This window comes from Callorhinus ursinus, unplaced genomic scaffold (assembly GCF_003265705.2).
Source record: "Callorhinus ursinus isolate GAN/ISIS: 27379988/994484 unplaced genomic scaffold, GSC_fseal_2.0 scaffold4, whole genome shotgun sequence".
In the NCBI taxonomy this organism is placed as follows: domain Eukaryota; kingdom Metazoa; phylum Chordata; class Mammalia; order Carnivora; family Otariidae; genus Callorhinus; species Callorhinus ursinus.
Genome location: NW_027397066.1, coordinates 121,538,332 through 121,555,077, shown reverse-complemented (window position 1 = coordinate 121,555,077; position 16,746 = coordinate 121,538,332). Strand labels below are relative to the sequence as shown.

General features: G+C 39.8%; 1 protein-coding gene across 6 annotated transcripts in view; it reads right to left on the bottom strand.

The window, feature by feature from the left end:
* SMAD1 (SMAD family member 1) overlaps nt 1-16,746 on the bottom strand; it is a 73,751-nt gene that overhangs the window by 29,543 nt on the left and 27,462 nt on the right. For all 6 annotated transcript variants that reach the window (XM_073892315.1, XM_025874259.2, XM_073892312.1 and 3 more), the window contains exon 2: nt 13,614-14,195. In XM_073892315.1, coding sequence (XP_073748416.1) covers nt 13,614-14,013 — 400 coding nt within the window. In that variant the 5' untranslated portion in view covers nt 14,014-14,195. The remainder of the gene's footprint in view (nt 1-13,613; nt 14,196-16,746) is intronic.

Genomic DNA, 16,746 nt, shown 5'->3' with positions numbered 1-16,746 from the left:
CTAAATTCCTCAAGTCTTCTGACTGATGACAGTGCTGCTCTATGTCTATTTGGGGCTTCCCATGTATAAAATTCAGCACCAGACCCCATCTCAGTTGGGTCTCAGGACACCTCGGGAGGTCACCTAAAAAGCAGGAAGGTGGCCCAGGGCTAATCGAAGAATGGCTCGAGGGCGAGGCCAGTGGCGGCCGTTCCCCGTGAAAACAAGGGACGGCGATGCTGCCAGAGCAGCTGTGCCCGGTACAATATCTGCACTAGACAGATGTCCCCAGATACAGTGTGTGCTCAGTGACCTTCTCAACAGGAACATTTCGAAGAGAGAGTGGTAGAGAGAAGAAGACCATTTAAAAGTTCACAGTATATGCATTTATGAAATGAAGTTCCTCACCTCAGGATGTGTCAGGGAAACTTCACACTGAAGACAAGATTCTTAGAACCTTTAATCAAGGTTAAATTTTAATAAAACATATAGCCCCTAATCCCTGAGTGCTGGCATTTTCTCTGTTTGCTTAGTGGTCGTGAGGCAATAATAAGGAGGGTGTGAAATAATATTAATGTTCACTGAGCACTACACACACGCCCATCAAGTACCGACTACGGGTGGTACATGGCACGACCGATGCAGAAGTCAACGGGACAGCCATGTCCCTGCCTACACGGAGTTCCTAGCAGATCACTGAACCTTCACAATGGACGAGGAAGCGGGCTTGGCCCAGGTCAGTAAGACATCCAAGGTCACTACAGATGCTGTGCTGAAGGCCAGGCTTTCAATCAAGGCCTGCTCATCACCACCACACTGCACCGCTCAATCCTGTAATACTGGAAGGAGATTCTGGAAGTCATTGTTAAAATCCTTTTTCCGGTCCTCTGTTTAGTTTTTTGGGAGAACATCTTTTTAAAGGTTAAGATAGTTTCGCCTAAAGGGAGTAACTTCACAGTATCTATTTTCTAGGAATACATCAATTACTCTTCAGTACAAATACATTAAGAAAAAACAAATATGTGAACACAGTTTGAATATAAGTAGAGAAATGAGTTGTATTCAATAACAGTATCTTCAAGCTTAAAAAGAAAAAAACAAACAAACATTAAATTTACTTAAAAGTAGCCACATCTAATTCAACTTTGAGAACTCAACTTCCTAGATAATTCCAGGCCAGGGGCCCTTTTTGTATACTACAGCTGATTTCCGTGAAAGACATCTTATCTGTGAACGTATGCACCCACGGTACATAATTCTGTGACTCCACGACCCAGGCCAGATTCCAGTTCCAACCTATCCTTGGGGGGATGTGTCCTCCTACCCTCTCTCCGCCCAGCCATCCCGGGCTTCCTGCAGTTTCCATCTGCTAGTTTCATACTTCTGTACTTTTGACCCTATTTCCAAGTCTCAGTTCTAAATGTCATCTCCTTTATGGTGCCTTTCTTGGTTTTTCTACTCACCCCCAGTAAAAATGAATTCCTCTTTTCTTTGTGCCCCACTGTTGCCTAAAGAGACCTCCATCACAGCATCTGTAACATTTAATTGCTAATTTGACTTTACCTCACCCAGACCCTAAGCCCCTAGAGGGTAGATCTGAGCTTTTTTTTCCTTCTGTATAATTTAGTGCACAGCATATAATAGATTCTTACTATTTTTTTCAATTAGTGTATGTTTGTGAATTATATTACTATTCCTGGACTGTTTATTATGAGCTGATTAATATAGACTGATCTTTCTTGAAATCCTCAGACTACCTGCAACTGGATTAGCAAGATACTTGTTTAAAAAGGCAGATTCTTGCACCTCATCCCAGATTCGTTAAGTCAGACTGCCCGGGAGTCGGGGTGCAGAACGATGAGGGGTGACTGTAGGCACTGGCAATGCAGGACTAGCTTTCTCACCCTATGTCTCTAGGCAGCTGTGAAACCTGGAACTTCAAATTTCTCACATCATTCCTCTTACCCCTAAAACTTTATACAGTACCAGTTCCGATTCACAGGTACACCGATTAAAATGAGAATGATATAGAAAACACCAGCAGGGCCTTACACGAAGCTGACCGCTGACCAGAAAATTTATCAAGTGTCCACATTTTTGGCCAGGTGGCATGGTATCATGCGCAGGCTTTGGATCAAGACCGCCACAAGTGCCAGCTGTCTGGATCGGGCAGGGTAAGTTCTCCCACGTTTCCGTAGGGATAACGACACAAGCCCCCCAACAGCTCTGTGAAGCCCCAGTGCTGCGGCACAGGGTGGGCTCTCAAACGCTGCCTCCCTCCCTGACTCCTCTCTCCTTACTCTGAGCCCAGGTTCCTTTCTTCTGTGGAGGGTTTATTTACTTAACTACCACAGAAGGAAGGTGCTATGTTATTAGAGCTTCGGAGTTTGTTAGAGGAAGACGAACTTCAGAGTGTAAGCTAAAAATACCAGGAGGAAAAAAATCCTTCATAAGGTGTGGATGAAGTAGAACAACAATTAGAGGCCGGTTTTAGTTTCTGGCTTCCGAAATTGGAATTCCTGCTCAATTCTTTACTAGCCGATTATTAGGACCGTACTTCCTTACAAGTAAAATGGGAGTAATAGTACTTCTCTCAGATTTTCATTTAACGTTTATACAGTGCTTCTATATGACAAGTGCTGTACAAACCTCCTTCCGTTGTCATGACTCTGACCGAGGTGCTGTCATTACCTCCACTTTATAAAAATGGACACTGAGGTATGCAGACGAACTTGCCTTTAAGAGCACAACCAGTAACCAGGGGAGACAGGATTCAAGCCAAGGCATCTGGCTCCAGAATCTCGGCTCATAACCACCGAGCCGTGGTGTCTTCCCGTGTTGCCCAGGCAGGCTCCGGGGCCATGGAGGCCCTTCGTGAGGGGCAGTTACCATTGCGCAGGCAGTGGCCGGCCGGCCCTAGACACTACTTATATGTAAATGACCATCCCCAGGGGTTGCACCAGGCCCTGTGGCTTAATTTGTAATTGCCGCTGAATGTAATTAGTTCTCATTCTGAGTTCAAATTTGATTCTGTTAAACATATTCCATGTAACAGATACTTGTTATTTAATGATGAAGCTTACTGACCAATGGGAAATAAACACAAGTAAAGCCTCCATGAACACCTGAAGCACAGGGGTGGACTCACTTGACTGTGATGGATGGACCCTGACTTCAGGCAGCTGGTATACAGTTCAGATCCCATGCTCTGCTACTAAAAACCGTAGATGCTCTTCTCCTTCATTAAAGAGAGAAAACTGGTTAAAGTGGTGGGGAAAGCGACTTCTTTTGGCAAGCAGTACAGTGTGGTGATTAGCAGCATGGATTTTGGAGTTAGACTTCAATCTGAATCCCGGCTGGCCTGTTTTAAGTTGTGTGACGACTTAAAGTGCATCTCCGTGGCTCTGCTGGTACCTCTGCCCCTTACAGTTGTGGTATTAAATGAGAATACAAGGGATGTGACAAGCACAGTGCCTGGCACATAGCAAGCATAAAAAGTAACTATTCTAATTTTCACTGTTACTATTATTATTATTATTGTAACTATTATCATTAGTTTTCCAAAAATTTGTTTAGTCAAACTTTACTTACAGTATGAATTTCATTTTTAGTCTGCAGATATACACAGAAGTTAAGTTCCTTATTTCAGCCATGTTGTGTTTCAAGAATGCATATAGAGCCTTTTCACATGCATTACTTAATTCAATCCTTGCCACAACCCTGGAAAGTAGATATAATCAGACCCTATCTCACAGGTTAGCAAACACAAATTAAGAGGACAAGTAACTGGCCCAAATTTTAGTCCAGGTTTTTGGATCCGAGACGCCTCCTAACCGTATTTTAACCTTACAACCCAAGAGATAAAAGCTATCTGCTTTAAATTGTCTCATTTGTCCTGAATATCCTAAAGAACTCCACTCCATATTTACCAGTCAGCAACTGGCATTCTATCGTGAATAAGAGCCCCTCCCCCTTTCCCTCCATTTATTTATCATCAGGATTCCTGTTATTATCCCTAAAGGGTTTATAATTATTTTCTGTCCATAATTATTTTGTTGATCAAATTGTCTCTGATTAAGCCACAGGCAGCCCTCTTCAGGCTGACTCGCGTCCTTGTGACATGCTCCTATCAATTTTCTTTTGTCTACACAGCTCATTTTAAAATGAGCACTTCCTTTTCCTATTTAAAAGCTGTAGGTTATATTGTTTCAAAAGCATGTACCCCAAACTATTTCCTACCTTAACCATCATACTTAAATATCTGTCTGGCACACCACCACACACTAAACTTTTTCGACACTTAAGGAAAGATACTGTCACAGAAAAAATACTGCTAAATCTCCTAAAGAGCTAGCTAGACATAACTGTAAGGGAAATGATAATAGGGAAACATGAAGGAAAAAACATCCAAGACTTCCACTCTGCTGTCTTACATATGTTTATGTTTACTTTACAAAAAGCTGCCTCAAGACCACTTATAGAAATCATAGGCTCTCCTTTCGCCTTACTGTGACTGAAGATCCCAGACAGGCAAGCAGGCAGGTGGTCGGAGGAAGGTGATGTGTGACTCTAGAAGTCAGACGACTACTTGGATAAGAATTGCCTCCTTTGTGCGAAGGGGTTAAGAACCAAGGACACTGAGCGGTGGCGTATCCTGGGAAGCGGTGTTAGAACCGAGGTAGTGATGTAGAATGTGAACCTGATCTTCCATTGTAAGGTCTGCTGAGATTCCAGAGCATGAAGCTGATGATACAAAGAACGGGAGGAAAATCTGCCAACAGTCCTTGGTTGCCCTAAATCTTTTTATTTAAACATGACCCATGTTTCTAGACTCTATATCTTTTTTCAGGGAAGTTACAGTTACTTCCAGTTATATAACCCACGTCACTCAGAGCAGATTTATGAAGAGCAGACCCATAAGAGAGTATGAGAGCACTGATAATGAGGAAAGTGGAAAGGGTTAGCGGCAAGTTAAGTGTTTATCTGCCCACCTCCCACACATGGGGAAGAATCGCTGTTGACACAGTGGAAGCCCAGACCAGACTAAACTCAGGGGGGAAACAGAAGTCTGCAGCTTTCAAAGGGGTCCTAACACCAATATCTAAAAATGACACTAATCCCCAGCCAAGCTGCCAAATTAACAAAATTGGTTTTTCTTTCTTTTTTTTTTTTTTTTTAGCTTTCAATTCTTCAGGCCCTCTAAGATTTTTAACATTGTGCTCGTGGCACCCTATGGCTTCCCAAAGTATCCCAGCTCTGCCCTTTAAAATGAACATCCTCTCTTTCCTTCCCTATCTCTTCCCCAAAGAAATATTTTTCCAACCATCAGGACAGTGGTCTGATCATTTGGCTAATTTAAGATTATTACACATGATGTGGAACTTTTCAGAACATTTGCATTTTGAAGTAGAAAAAGACAAAGGAATGAGATATACATTTTGGGGAACGAAATCTCCAGTCTTCTTTGAGCCTTTGATACCTAGTACCTAGGAGGCTAGAAGTTAACACTGAGATACTCGGCCTAAGAGCATTATATAAGGCAACCTTCCCTTCTGTAAGTAACCATTAAGAGCACAGGGCACTCCAGTATGGGGCAAATCACCGGTCACTCCCCTATCCCAACCACATAAAACATTCCCAAACCTACCAAAAAAAAAAAAAAAAAAAAAATCACAGTTTGAGGATGCTCCACATGTGGGGACAATAAGTTAAAAAGCACAACTCACAAGTCACATTATTTCACCCAAAGCTTGTCTTGGAAGCCAAGTTTTTCCTTTTATTATTTTTACACAGTTGCAATCCTTATATACACTACTTCTTTCATTCATTATGATGAACTTTCTTATGGTTTTTGAAACCGTTTTTCTTCATTAGCCATCATTGTTTGTGTTTTGTTTTTAACAACTGCTAGCTGGCGAGTGTTCATTTGGCCCTAATAAACTAGCAGTGGTGGAGGGAAGAGTGTCAAATTTGGAATGAATCAGAAAGATCTGAAAATACCTTCTCTTGGCACACCTAATGTTGCAGAGGTAGAAAAAGAATGAAATGGAAGACAATGGTCAGGAAAGCAAAATGATGAGAACGATACTTTGTATAAGCTGTATATTCTTAATATTTCAAGTTGGAGTGTATCTACCAACAGAAAAATCCCATCCAGAAACAAATCACATAACTGTCCAGATATCTGCCTTAATTTATGCACTTTTACAACTTTTGTAAAAGTAACATATAGTAACTGTTATAACTTTTCATATGTTCATCAATTAATAAATAGCACAAAACCAATGCCCCAAATAATGCACTGAAAACAGTTGCTCAGGAAAAAAAAAAAATCAGAATAGACTTCACAGTTTGCCTTTAAGAATATGGAATCTGCTAGAAGATCTGGGTATAAAATCCTACTCAAAATTATATTACTTCATCTGTTTCCAGTAATATGGTAGATGGCAATGATGAAATTATCAAACACAAGCCAAAGGCCAATGATAATAGCTTAGAGAAAAATTCACCATCTAAACTCCATGTCCACTTGGCTGTGTGCTGAGCTTTTACAGAGGAGGATTAGTGATCAAACAGAATGGAGCCCTGAGCAGACTCTGGAAGAGCAACTACAAAGGCAGGGACATTCGTGCCCCAGGGTATCCCAACTGCAGTCAACCTCTGCAAAGGGCCTCAAGGTCCCTCCCCACCACCCACCCTTCACAGGTACAAATGCTTTGAAATGTACCTCTTACAGCTTTCAAAGCATTCTTCCTTCATCTAAATATTGTACACATCTCTCTCCCACACTGGAAGAATTAGAGAACCACCCAGACTATGACAGGAACATATAGTAACTAAATATAGCTGTGTATCTATCATAGTAACTCTTATGGAATGCATTATGTGCTGATTTTCTTCTTAGTCTTGACCTTCCATTTTAATTTGTTTTCCCTGGTCTACTTAATTCGGAATACTTTCTACTTTCCGTATGTCTCCTTATAAATGGATTTAAACCCTGTGTACAATGAAATATACATACATATCTGCACCAACCACATAGACTGGAACACAATGTCCAGATGTGTTAGAGTTGGGTGAGCTTTTCTGTTGCCACTCTCAGGCTTTTAAGAGTTAGCTGCATCCCTTGTCCAGAAGTCTATTATTCGATTTCGCAACCTGTGCTATAACCATATACCAGCCTTTCTTGGGCAGACACAGTTCCTGAGGATTTGTATATGCACCATAAATGTTTAAATGAGGAGAAATTTAGATGTAGATAATTATAAGGTGTGACCGTTAATTTTATGTGTCAACTTGCCTGAGCTACAGGATGCCCAGAGAGCTGGTAAAACATTTTTTTCTGGCTGTGTCTGTGAGGGTGTCCCCAGAGGAGATTAGCATTTCAATCAGCAGACAGAGTAAAGATGATTGCTCTCACTAATGCAAGGTGGGCATCATCCAATCTGTTCAGTGCCTGAACAACAAAGAGGCTGGGGAGGGGCAAATGTGCTTTTTTTTTTTTTTTAAGCTTGAGCTGGGAAACCCATCTGCCCTCAGAGATCAGTGCTCCCAGTTCTCAGGCCTTTTGGACTAGGACTGGGACTCAGACCACCAGCTTGCTGGTTCTCCAGCTTTTAGACAGCAGATCATGGGACTTTCTGGCCTCTGTATTTCTGTTAGTCAATTCCTGTAATAAATGTCTTCTTATATCTATATCTGATTGGTTCTGCTTCTCTGGCGAACCCTAATACACAAGTCATAGTGCTTTAATTTTTATAGTTAATACTGTTGGCTAATTAATCCCAAATCTTGAGAACACTTAAAATGATTATATCCTGATATCTGGTTTACAACTTCAGTTATCAGACTCCTATGAATCACCATTCAGATAAACTTGAAGGAAAAGTCAATACCTCTCCTCCACTCCCATCCTCCAAATGAATATACTAACACAAGCCTAAAACAACAACAACAACTTTACTTGGATATAAGTTTTTGTCACCATTGGCTCAAGTGAAAACACATTCCCAATATGAAGAAACATTTTAAAAAAACCTTTCATTTTGGTTAAAATGTTAATTTTATTAAATCTCAATCCCTTAGTATGTTTTTTTAGTAATGTGTTTGGAAAATAACAAGTGCACATAGTGCACCTAATGCATTTACTGAGGCACAATGGTTTTCCTGAGGAAAACCACTAGCGTGACTGAGTCATGAGCTGAACTAGGGACTTTTGCACAGATCACTATTTTTTAAATTAAGGTAATTGTAGATGCATTCACATGCAGCTGTTAGAAAAAATACAGAGAAATCCTCTCAACCCTTTACCTAGTTTCCTCCAATGGTAACATCCTGCAGAACTATAGGACAACATCACAGAGTATCAACATTGATACAGTCAATACGCAGAAAATTTCCATCAACCCAAGGATCCCTCATGTTTCTGCCCTTTTATAGTGACACCCACTTCCCTCTGGTCCATCCCCTACTCAGCTCCTTGTGAGCACTAAATTCGCTCTCCATTTCTAGAATTTTAAGACTTTCTAAGGTAACATTTTCCAAGCCACGAATTACACGGTGATTGAGGCAAAGAGTCGAAACTCTCATTCAGCCAACAGGTGAAGAAGATTTTAGGTGTATTTTAATTTTAACAGCTGGGAGCCATTATGCTGAAAATAAACGCACCGGAAGCTAACTCCAGGGTGTTACTTTAAAGATTAAAATTGAAATCTCAGAATTTCGAGGTCAGGTTTAATGTGGCCTTTCAAGTTGATTAAATTTAAAGTACAGAAGATAGGTTTCAAGAGCCATGTGAAAAATATAAAAAAAAAAAAAAAAGACCAAATGACAGGAAGTCTCCACAAAGGCATGTTAGTATCAACAGCTAGCCACTGAATGGTCTTCTTAACACCACAGTTAGAGGACTGACTTTACCACTGTCAGCATTTACTTTGGTAAAGAAAAAGAAAACCTATATTTAACCCAACCACTAATAAGCAGCCTTGATTCTAAAGGCTACTAAAAGTCCAAGTAAACAGTCACCTGTTACATCATCAACAGGGTCACAGTCAGAAGCTGCAAGAACTTTCCTTCCTGTCACTATCCACACATTTGCAGAAAAAGAAATCCTGAACATTTTTTACTTTCCCAAAGATATATTTTTCAGTAATGGCCAAGGTAATAACTTTCACCAAAAGGAAGGCTGTCCCCCCTTTCACCCCTTTACCATTGTTAACTGTGATGAATACAAGTTGCTGCAAAGTGCTTCTGTAACTTCTGGTCCCCTCCCCCCACTACAATTTTTAGACCCTTTTATTTATAACAAAATAAATGACATAGGTTATAGAAAAACCACTATTCCTTAAACCCATAAAAGTATTTTTGGTCAAACAAACAGTATCAGACAGCCAAAAGAACAATTATAAAACCTGCATTGGGCCAAATCACAAAGCATTCCTCTCTCCCTGACTCCTCCATCACCTTAAAGATACCTTATGATATTTTATCAGAGTGCTGATCTTAATGAATATCAGAGAGAAGGAAAATTCTGGGAAGAGGTCAATTTTATATCTGTAACAAAACATGCAAAGTCCAAAATGATGAGTGACTTCAAAGACAAACCATTAGCATCTCTTTTCAATAAGAGACAACTTCATCTAGTCAACTGGACTTGATGACTTGCCTGGATACCTTAAATCAGTGGTTCTCAAACTGTAGCCTCCGTCAGAATTATCCAAAGAGCTCGGCAAAACACTGATTGCTGGCTTCATCCCCAGAGTTCAGTTCAATAGGTCTGTGGAAGGGTCTAAAATTTTGCATTTCTCAAAAGATCCCAGGTGATGCCGATGCTACTGGTCTGGGGAGCACACACTTTGAAAACCACTACTCTAAACCTAGAGACACCCAGTTTTTGTAAAACTTTTCTCTAGAGGTCTTAACAGGGATCTCTGCAGAAAACACCAAGTTTGGGAAACCTAACTATCTTATGCTTAAACTGCTAAATTGCTCTTTGAAATAATTCATCTGAGGTAAGTAGTTACATAGTTCAAAGTAATTCAGTATTGAGCTGTGTATCTGCAGCTTAGAATTCCAGACCCCTTTTTCCCTACTTCACAGAAACGATAACCAGGTGTGCTCCAAAATGCCTACTGAACTCTGGGAGAGTAAGGGGCTTAGGCTCCCTTATACTTCTGGTGGGGCTTTGCCCCAAAAAGTGTAGTGGCTGCTTCATAGTGGTCTCTGGAGAAAGTCCATTTGTTCTTATTCCCACATCAGCCACTTTAAGATATGAAAAATATAAGTAAAATCCAGATATGTTCAAATTCAACAGATCTTGGCCTCAAAGTTTTCTAAAACTGTTCTATGTTTGTCTCACAAAATTCTTGGCTACGTGGGGGGGGGATGAAATGACATTTGTGGAGTCTCAAATGTCTTATTTTAGCTGGTTTTCCACCCCCCCAACAAACCTTTTACATATAAGTTATTCAGAGTAACAAAATCATCTCAGTATTAACTTTTAACTTAAAAAAAAAAAAACTTTCCATCGTGTGTCAGAGATGTTAGTAGTAATGTTAGGTGTTATTTCATTGTCAGCAACAAATGAACAAGGGAAGATGATGTTCAAAGGGTACAAGCAAGCTGAAAACTCACCTCCAAAAAAATGGACAAATGACCAGAGAAATTAAAAGCAGTATTTTCATTTAACAGCAAAAATTGATCAAACTGTGCTAGTTGCTAAAGTAAAAACACTAATAATATATATGGTCCCTGCCCTCAAGGAGCTTTTACTATCTTGCAAGGAAGACTAACAGAAAGGTAATTGTAAATGTGAAGAACATTATGAAGAAATTCAGATTGCTATGGGAAACAGAGACTAGCCTACCTGGGGGGTGGGAAAGGAAGTATCAAGGGAGGCTCCTCAGCAAAGCTAACCTCCACCAAGCTTAGAGCTGAAGGATAAATAAGAGTAAGCTAGGCAAAGAGGGAGGAGAAATGAGTTACAGATGGAGGAGAAGAACACTGAGCGTTCCCTTACGACTCAAACACACAAAACATGGAAAAGTGGGAAAAGAAGCTGGAAGGGTAGGCAGGACCAGAATGTGCAGAGCTCTGTGTACGTGCAATGGGAAGCAGGAAGATAACATGATCATAACATGCATCTTAAAAGAACTCTCTCTATTGTGCAGATATTGGCCTGAAAGGGTGGTGGGTCAGGAGGCACAGGATGCAGTATTCCAAGGATGGAAATGGCAGGAGGGTGGAGGGAGGAAATACAGTGAATCTTAAGTTGTCTGACATACAGGTCACTTAATTTAGAGGGACCTCAGTTTCATCACATGAAGTAGGATTAGAATCTTTCCTGTGTATCTCTTAAAATTACTATGGTGATAAATCACACATCTAAATAATCTTGTTTGTACCTATTACTTACACACTACTTTTTTCTTCTCCCAAACTCTTAACTCCAACTCAACTTCTGGCTAAAAGACCATGTATCTCTGCAATGAGGTTTTGCTTTTTTTTTTTTTTAAAGATTTTATTTACTTATTTGACAGAGAGAGACACAGCGAGAGAGGGAACACAAGCAGGGGGAGTGGGAGAGAGAGAAGCAGGCTTCCCACAGAGCAGGGAGCCCGATGCGGGGCTCGATCCCAGGACCCTGGGACCATGACCTGAGCAGAAGGCAGACGCTTAACGACTAACTGAGCCACCCAGGCGCCCCTGAGTTTTTGCTTTTTAATTTGCATCACAGCACATATAACAGGCAGAAAAAAAATGTCTCTATTAGAATAAAGAGAATTCAGCAAAGTTGTTGGAAAAAAAAGCAAGTGCCATCCTAGCCAAGATCAACTCTAACAAAATATAACTTTTTCAATAAAAACCAACCAGTTATCTAGACATTAAAGAACTTTATGGAGGAAACTTAAAGAAAAACACCTAAATAAATTTAGAAAAAAACTAAGTCAATCCTTCCCAGAAGAAACCAATGAAATTCCAAAAAAAATTTCCAGAGGATTTTTCACAGAATTTGACAAGGTAATCTTACAGAATGTAATACAAAAATCACAAAAACATAATGTTGAATGAATATAACAAGTTGTAGAAGGATCTTCCAGTATCATAATACTTCTAAACATCTAATATTACATATTGTCATAAAGTCACACAAGCAAGTATGTATGTATACATACATAATAACAGTATAAACACACGCATGGGAATGACATCAAATTCTAACCAAAAAATTCAGAATAGTTACTGAAGGGAAAAAACAGGACCAGAGAGGCATAAACTAGAGTTTCAGTTTTATTTGTAATCTTTTATGTCTTAAATTGAGTGTATACAAAGATGTTTATTACATTATTCCCTGGTCCTTAAACTTTTTGTAGGTCTTAAATAATCCATAAAAAAAATAAAAACAGAAAGCCTTCTATTTGAGAACCACATTAGTACATGATCTAGCACAGTAGTTCCTAACACCAGTTCAACAGCTATTCGACACCATCTGAAGTATTTGTTAAAAACACAGACTATCAGGCTGAGCTAGAATCAGCATTTCTGGGAGGGGAGCCATGTGATTCTAATGCGCAGCCTCATTTGGGAACTCCTGGTAACCACAAGCTATTAATAACTAATCCATCAACAAAATGGGTTCCAATCTGACAATGAGATATTTAAGTGCTTAAGATTGCCTAATTACTTTCCAATTGATGTAACGGTCTAGAATGTGGATTCTCATGTGAGGGCAGAACCATACAAATTTTAATGTATATCCTTTACTACAACCCCGCCCCCCAAAAAAGGTCATACATGTAAAAACTCCGAATATCCTATAAGGTAATAGTATCTAATGATTCCATAGCAGAACATAATTCCTTCATACCCTCCACAGGGAGCAAAATTCCACCAGAGGTGATAAAAGATGCTCCCCTTAAAAATGAAGTGGTACAAGTCATTGGCAATTGCACTAAAGATTTATTTCCCTCAAGCATGTAGATGGTAACCCCATGTTTCTTTCCTTTCTGAATTTTCTTCTCTTGTAATAAAATCACAGCTAAGTTTAAGAGAAATGCATGGAACCAATGAGAAACATAAAAAATAAATTTAGAAAGAAAACTATTTATTTATTTACAGTTAGAGGTGTTAGTTGTTGCTATGACAATTTTGCCCTGCTCCTAAGAAATAAAATTAACTAGAAAAGACTAAGTTGTTAGAATGTGGAAAACCTTCAAAGACTGACATATTTTCCCCTAATACTTAAAATCACAACTAAAAATACGGAAAGGGATGATTTTCGTATTTTAAACAACACAAATCTGCTAAGCACATCAATATAAAAGGACTCACTCATAAGGAGAACACAAAGAATAGTGTGGAGGACCACAGGGGAAGGGAGGGAAAACAAATGGGAAGAAATCAGAGAGGGAGACAAACCATGAGAGACTCTGGACTCCGGGGACCAAACTGAGGGTTACAGAAGGGAGGGGGTGGGGGGATGGGGTAACAGGGTAAAAGGTATTAAGGAGGGCACCTGTGATGATGAGCACTGGGTGTTATACACAACTAATGAATCATGGAACACTACATCAAAAACTAATGATGTACTATACGCTGGCTAACGGAACATTAAAAAAAAAAAAAGGCTCACTTACCAGGGCTTTCTACACGCTTATAGTGGTAGGGATTGATGCACACCTCCTTCTGTTTGGAACCAAAAGGAAACTCACAGCATTCCAGTGGTTTTAGTTCATGGTGGCTCTGAAGATCAGGCCAGCGCCACACACGGCAGTAAATGACATGAGGCAGTCCCTTCCGGTGGGAAACTTGCAGCCTGCCATCCAGAGAGCGGGGAATGGTGACACAGTTACTTGGCTGCCCCGGGCAGCTCAAGGCCTTTTCCAGTTCCTCCATGGCACCTTTCTTTTTCTTCAGTTTTTTCACCAAAGCATCAACAGCTTTCTCTGCCCATTTTTCTTCTTCATCACCCTGTTTCCACCCAAGGAGTCTCTTCACAGCTGGACTTGTGAAGGAAAATAAACTTGTCACATTCATAATGACTGCACTAGTTACAGACTCCTTGTGTGTGATGAAATAAAGAAGTCTCCAAACGCAAAAGGACAACAGAAGAGATTTCACTTTATTTACATAGAATTCTCTTTAGCTTCTTGGTTTTGAGGTCCCGAAAAGGAGAAATTACCATTCCTAGTGTTTTAAAAGTAATCCAAAGTCAGCACCTAGAAAAGAAAAAAGGAAAAAAAAAGTTTAAAATAATTGCTACCACAAAACTACCATTCATTAAACAACTGCAATGCGCCAGGTACTATTTTAAGTAATTTTCTGTATGATGATATTCTATGGACTGAATTATGACTCCCCCTAAAATTCATGTTGAAGCCGTAACCCCCCATGTGACTGTATTTGGAGATGAGGTTATGAGAGGGGGGCCATAATCTGGTAAGATCAGCGGTGCTGTAAGAGGAAGGGCCCCCCCACCATGCACACATACTGCGGAAGGGCTAGGTGAGGACACAGAGAGAAGGCAGCCTACAAGCGAGCCTGGGACGGAGCCCTCACCAGCAACCAAACTGGTGGGAACCCTGATCTTGGACTTACAGCCTCCAGAACTGTGAGAATCAATTTCTGTTGTTTAAGCCACCCAGTCTGAGGTATTTTACTGTGGCAGCCCAAGCTAACACTCAGTATTTAGTTTACTTAGTCTTTTCCATGAGGTAATACAATCACCCCCTTTCACAGAAGAACAAACTGAGACAGACTTTAAAAAGCAGTATGTTACTTGTTCTGAGATAGAAGCAGTAGAAACCTCAGTGCACATAAGTCCAAATTCTCAACAGATACTGTAACGTTTCATTCTTAGATTCATTTATAGGCTCTAAAAATGTATTTCAAAACATACCTCAATCAACAAAAACTGAAAGCAACAGGGAAAAAAAAGAGTAGTCTTAATACCTGTTTTTGGTTTGCTCAAGTATCTCTTACAATAAAAGAAAAAGTAGTTATGCATCTACTGTGTAAACATTACAACATTTTAGGGTATTTATTCAGTAAACAAGCCAGTGCCTATGGGATACAGGGCAGGTAAGGTATGAATTTTATTTGTTTTTATTGATATGAAAGGAATGAAGGACATGAACACATATGTACCAAATTCTTTCATCCAGTTGTCTCATTTAAACCTTCCAGTTACTCCTCACCAGACAAAAACAGAGAAGATGAGAGACCTTCAAGAGGATAACTGCACAAACTCCAGCTAAGATGCAGTAGAACATGTATCACATCAACCTCTTCCCAAAAATCACTATAAAAGCTAATAAAATATAAACAAACAAAAAAGCCCCACTTTAATTTTAAAGATATCAAAGAGCAACCAAGGTCCTCAGGACTAGAGAGGCCAAGATGCTGAGAACAGAAAAGCAATGAAGTGAGCTGAACATTCTTTCCTGCTCTTCTTCTCAAGGCACTTCCCAATGCCTGTGCTGTAAGTAGCAAGGAGACTGGCAGCCAAGCTGCAGGAGGCTCAAGAAGCAAGCAGAGACTTCAGTGGCCTCATAGGGTGGAGGAGATCAAACAAGCAAACTGTAGTGGAGGGCCTGTGGAGAAGGAGGCTCTCAGTTGAAACCGAGAAGGGGTATGCTCTAGTGTAAGGGCAAAAATGAAATGGACCAGTTTTTATACTGAAACACAGCCTGAAATCTTTTTTTTTTTTAATCATCTTAATACTAGACTGGATCAAGGTAATGGGAAACGAGGAGAAAAAACTGTTGCAGAGGCAATATTTGTAGATACTAGCCAAGGATTTTCCAAAACTGACAACAAACAACTAGATACAGATCCATGAAGCTCTACAAATCCCAAGAAGGATAAATACAAAGAAATCCACAAGGTTTGATGTGTCCTCTCACACAAAAATTGCTGAAAACCTATGACAAAAGTCTTTAGAAAGACACATTACTCTCAAATAAGTACAATACGGCTGATAGCTGACATTCCAGCAGAAACAATGGAAATAAGACCATCCTTAGTGTGCCAAATGTAAACAAATAACTGGCAATTCAGAATTCTATACTTAGTGGAAAAATCATGCAAAAGTGATTGTAAAATAAATGTGTTTTCCAACATATGAAATCTGAGAGAACTGACTTCCAGTAGGAATCTGTGAGGCAGAAGGAAAAAGATCCCAGAAAGAAGCAAGGAATGGCAGGAAAGAATGAGGAGCTCCAGAAAGGTAAATAAAGGTGAGTCTAAATGATACTGACTTTACAAAACAATTATAGGAATCTCTTGTGGTTATTTAAAAAACAGAATTAAAATGCATGACAAAAAAAAAAGCAGAAAGGGGCAAATGAAATTAGTGTTCTAAGGTCTCTGTATTACCCAGGCTGTGATAAAGCATTGAATTATTATTGATAAAGTTTTGTCATAATAAAAACCTACTGAAAGAGGGGCACCTGGGTGTCTCACTTGGTTAAGAGTCTGACTCTTAATTTTGGCTCAGGTCGTGGTCTCAGGGTAGTGAGATGGAGCCCTGCCTCAGGCTCTGCACTCAGTGGGGGTGGTCTGCTCCCCTCCCTCTTCTTCTCTCTCTGTCCCTCCCCACCACGTGCATATGTACACTAATTCTCTCTAAAATAAATAAATCTTTTAAAAAAATAATAAAAAGGTACTAGAGAAGTTAAAAAATATGGAATTATTTTTTAAAATATGATTAATCCAAAGAATGTAAGGAGAGAGAAAAAAAGAGCAAATAGATGGGACAAATAGAAAACA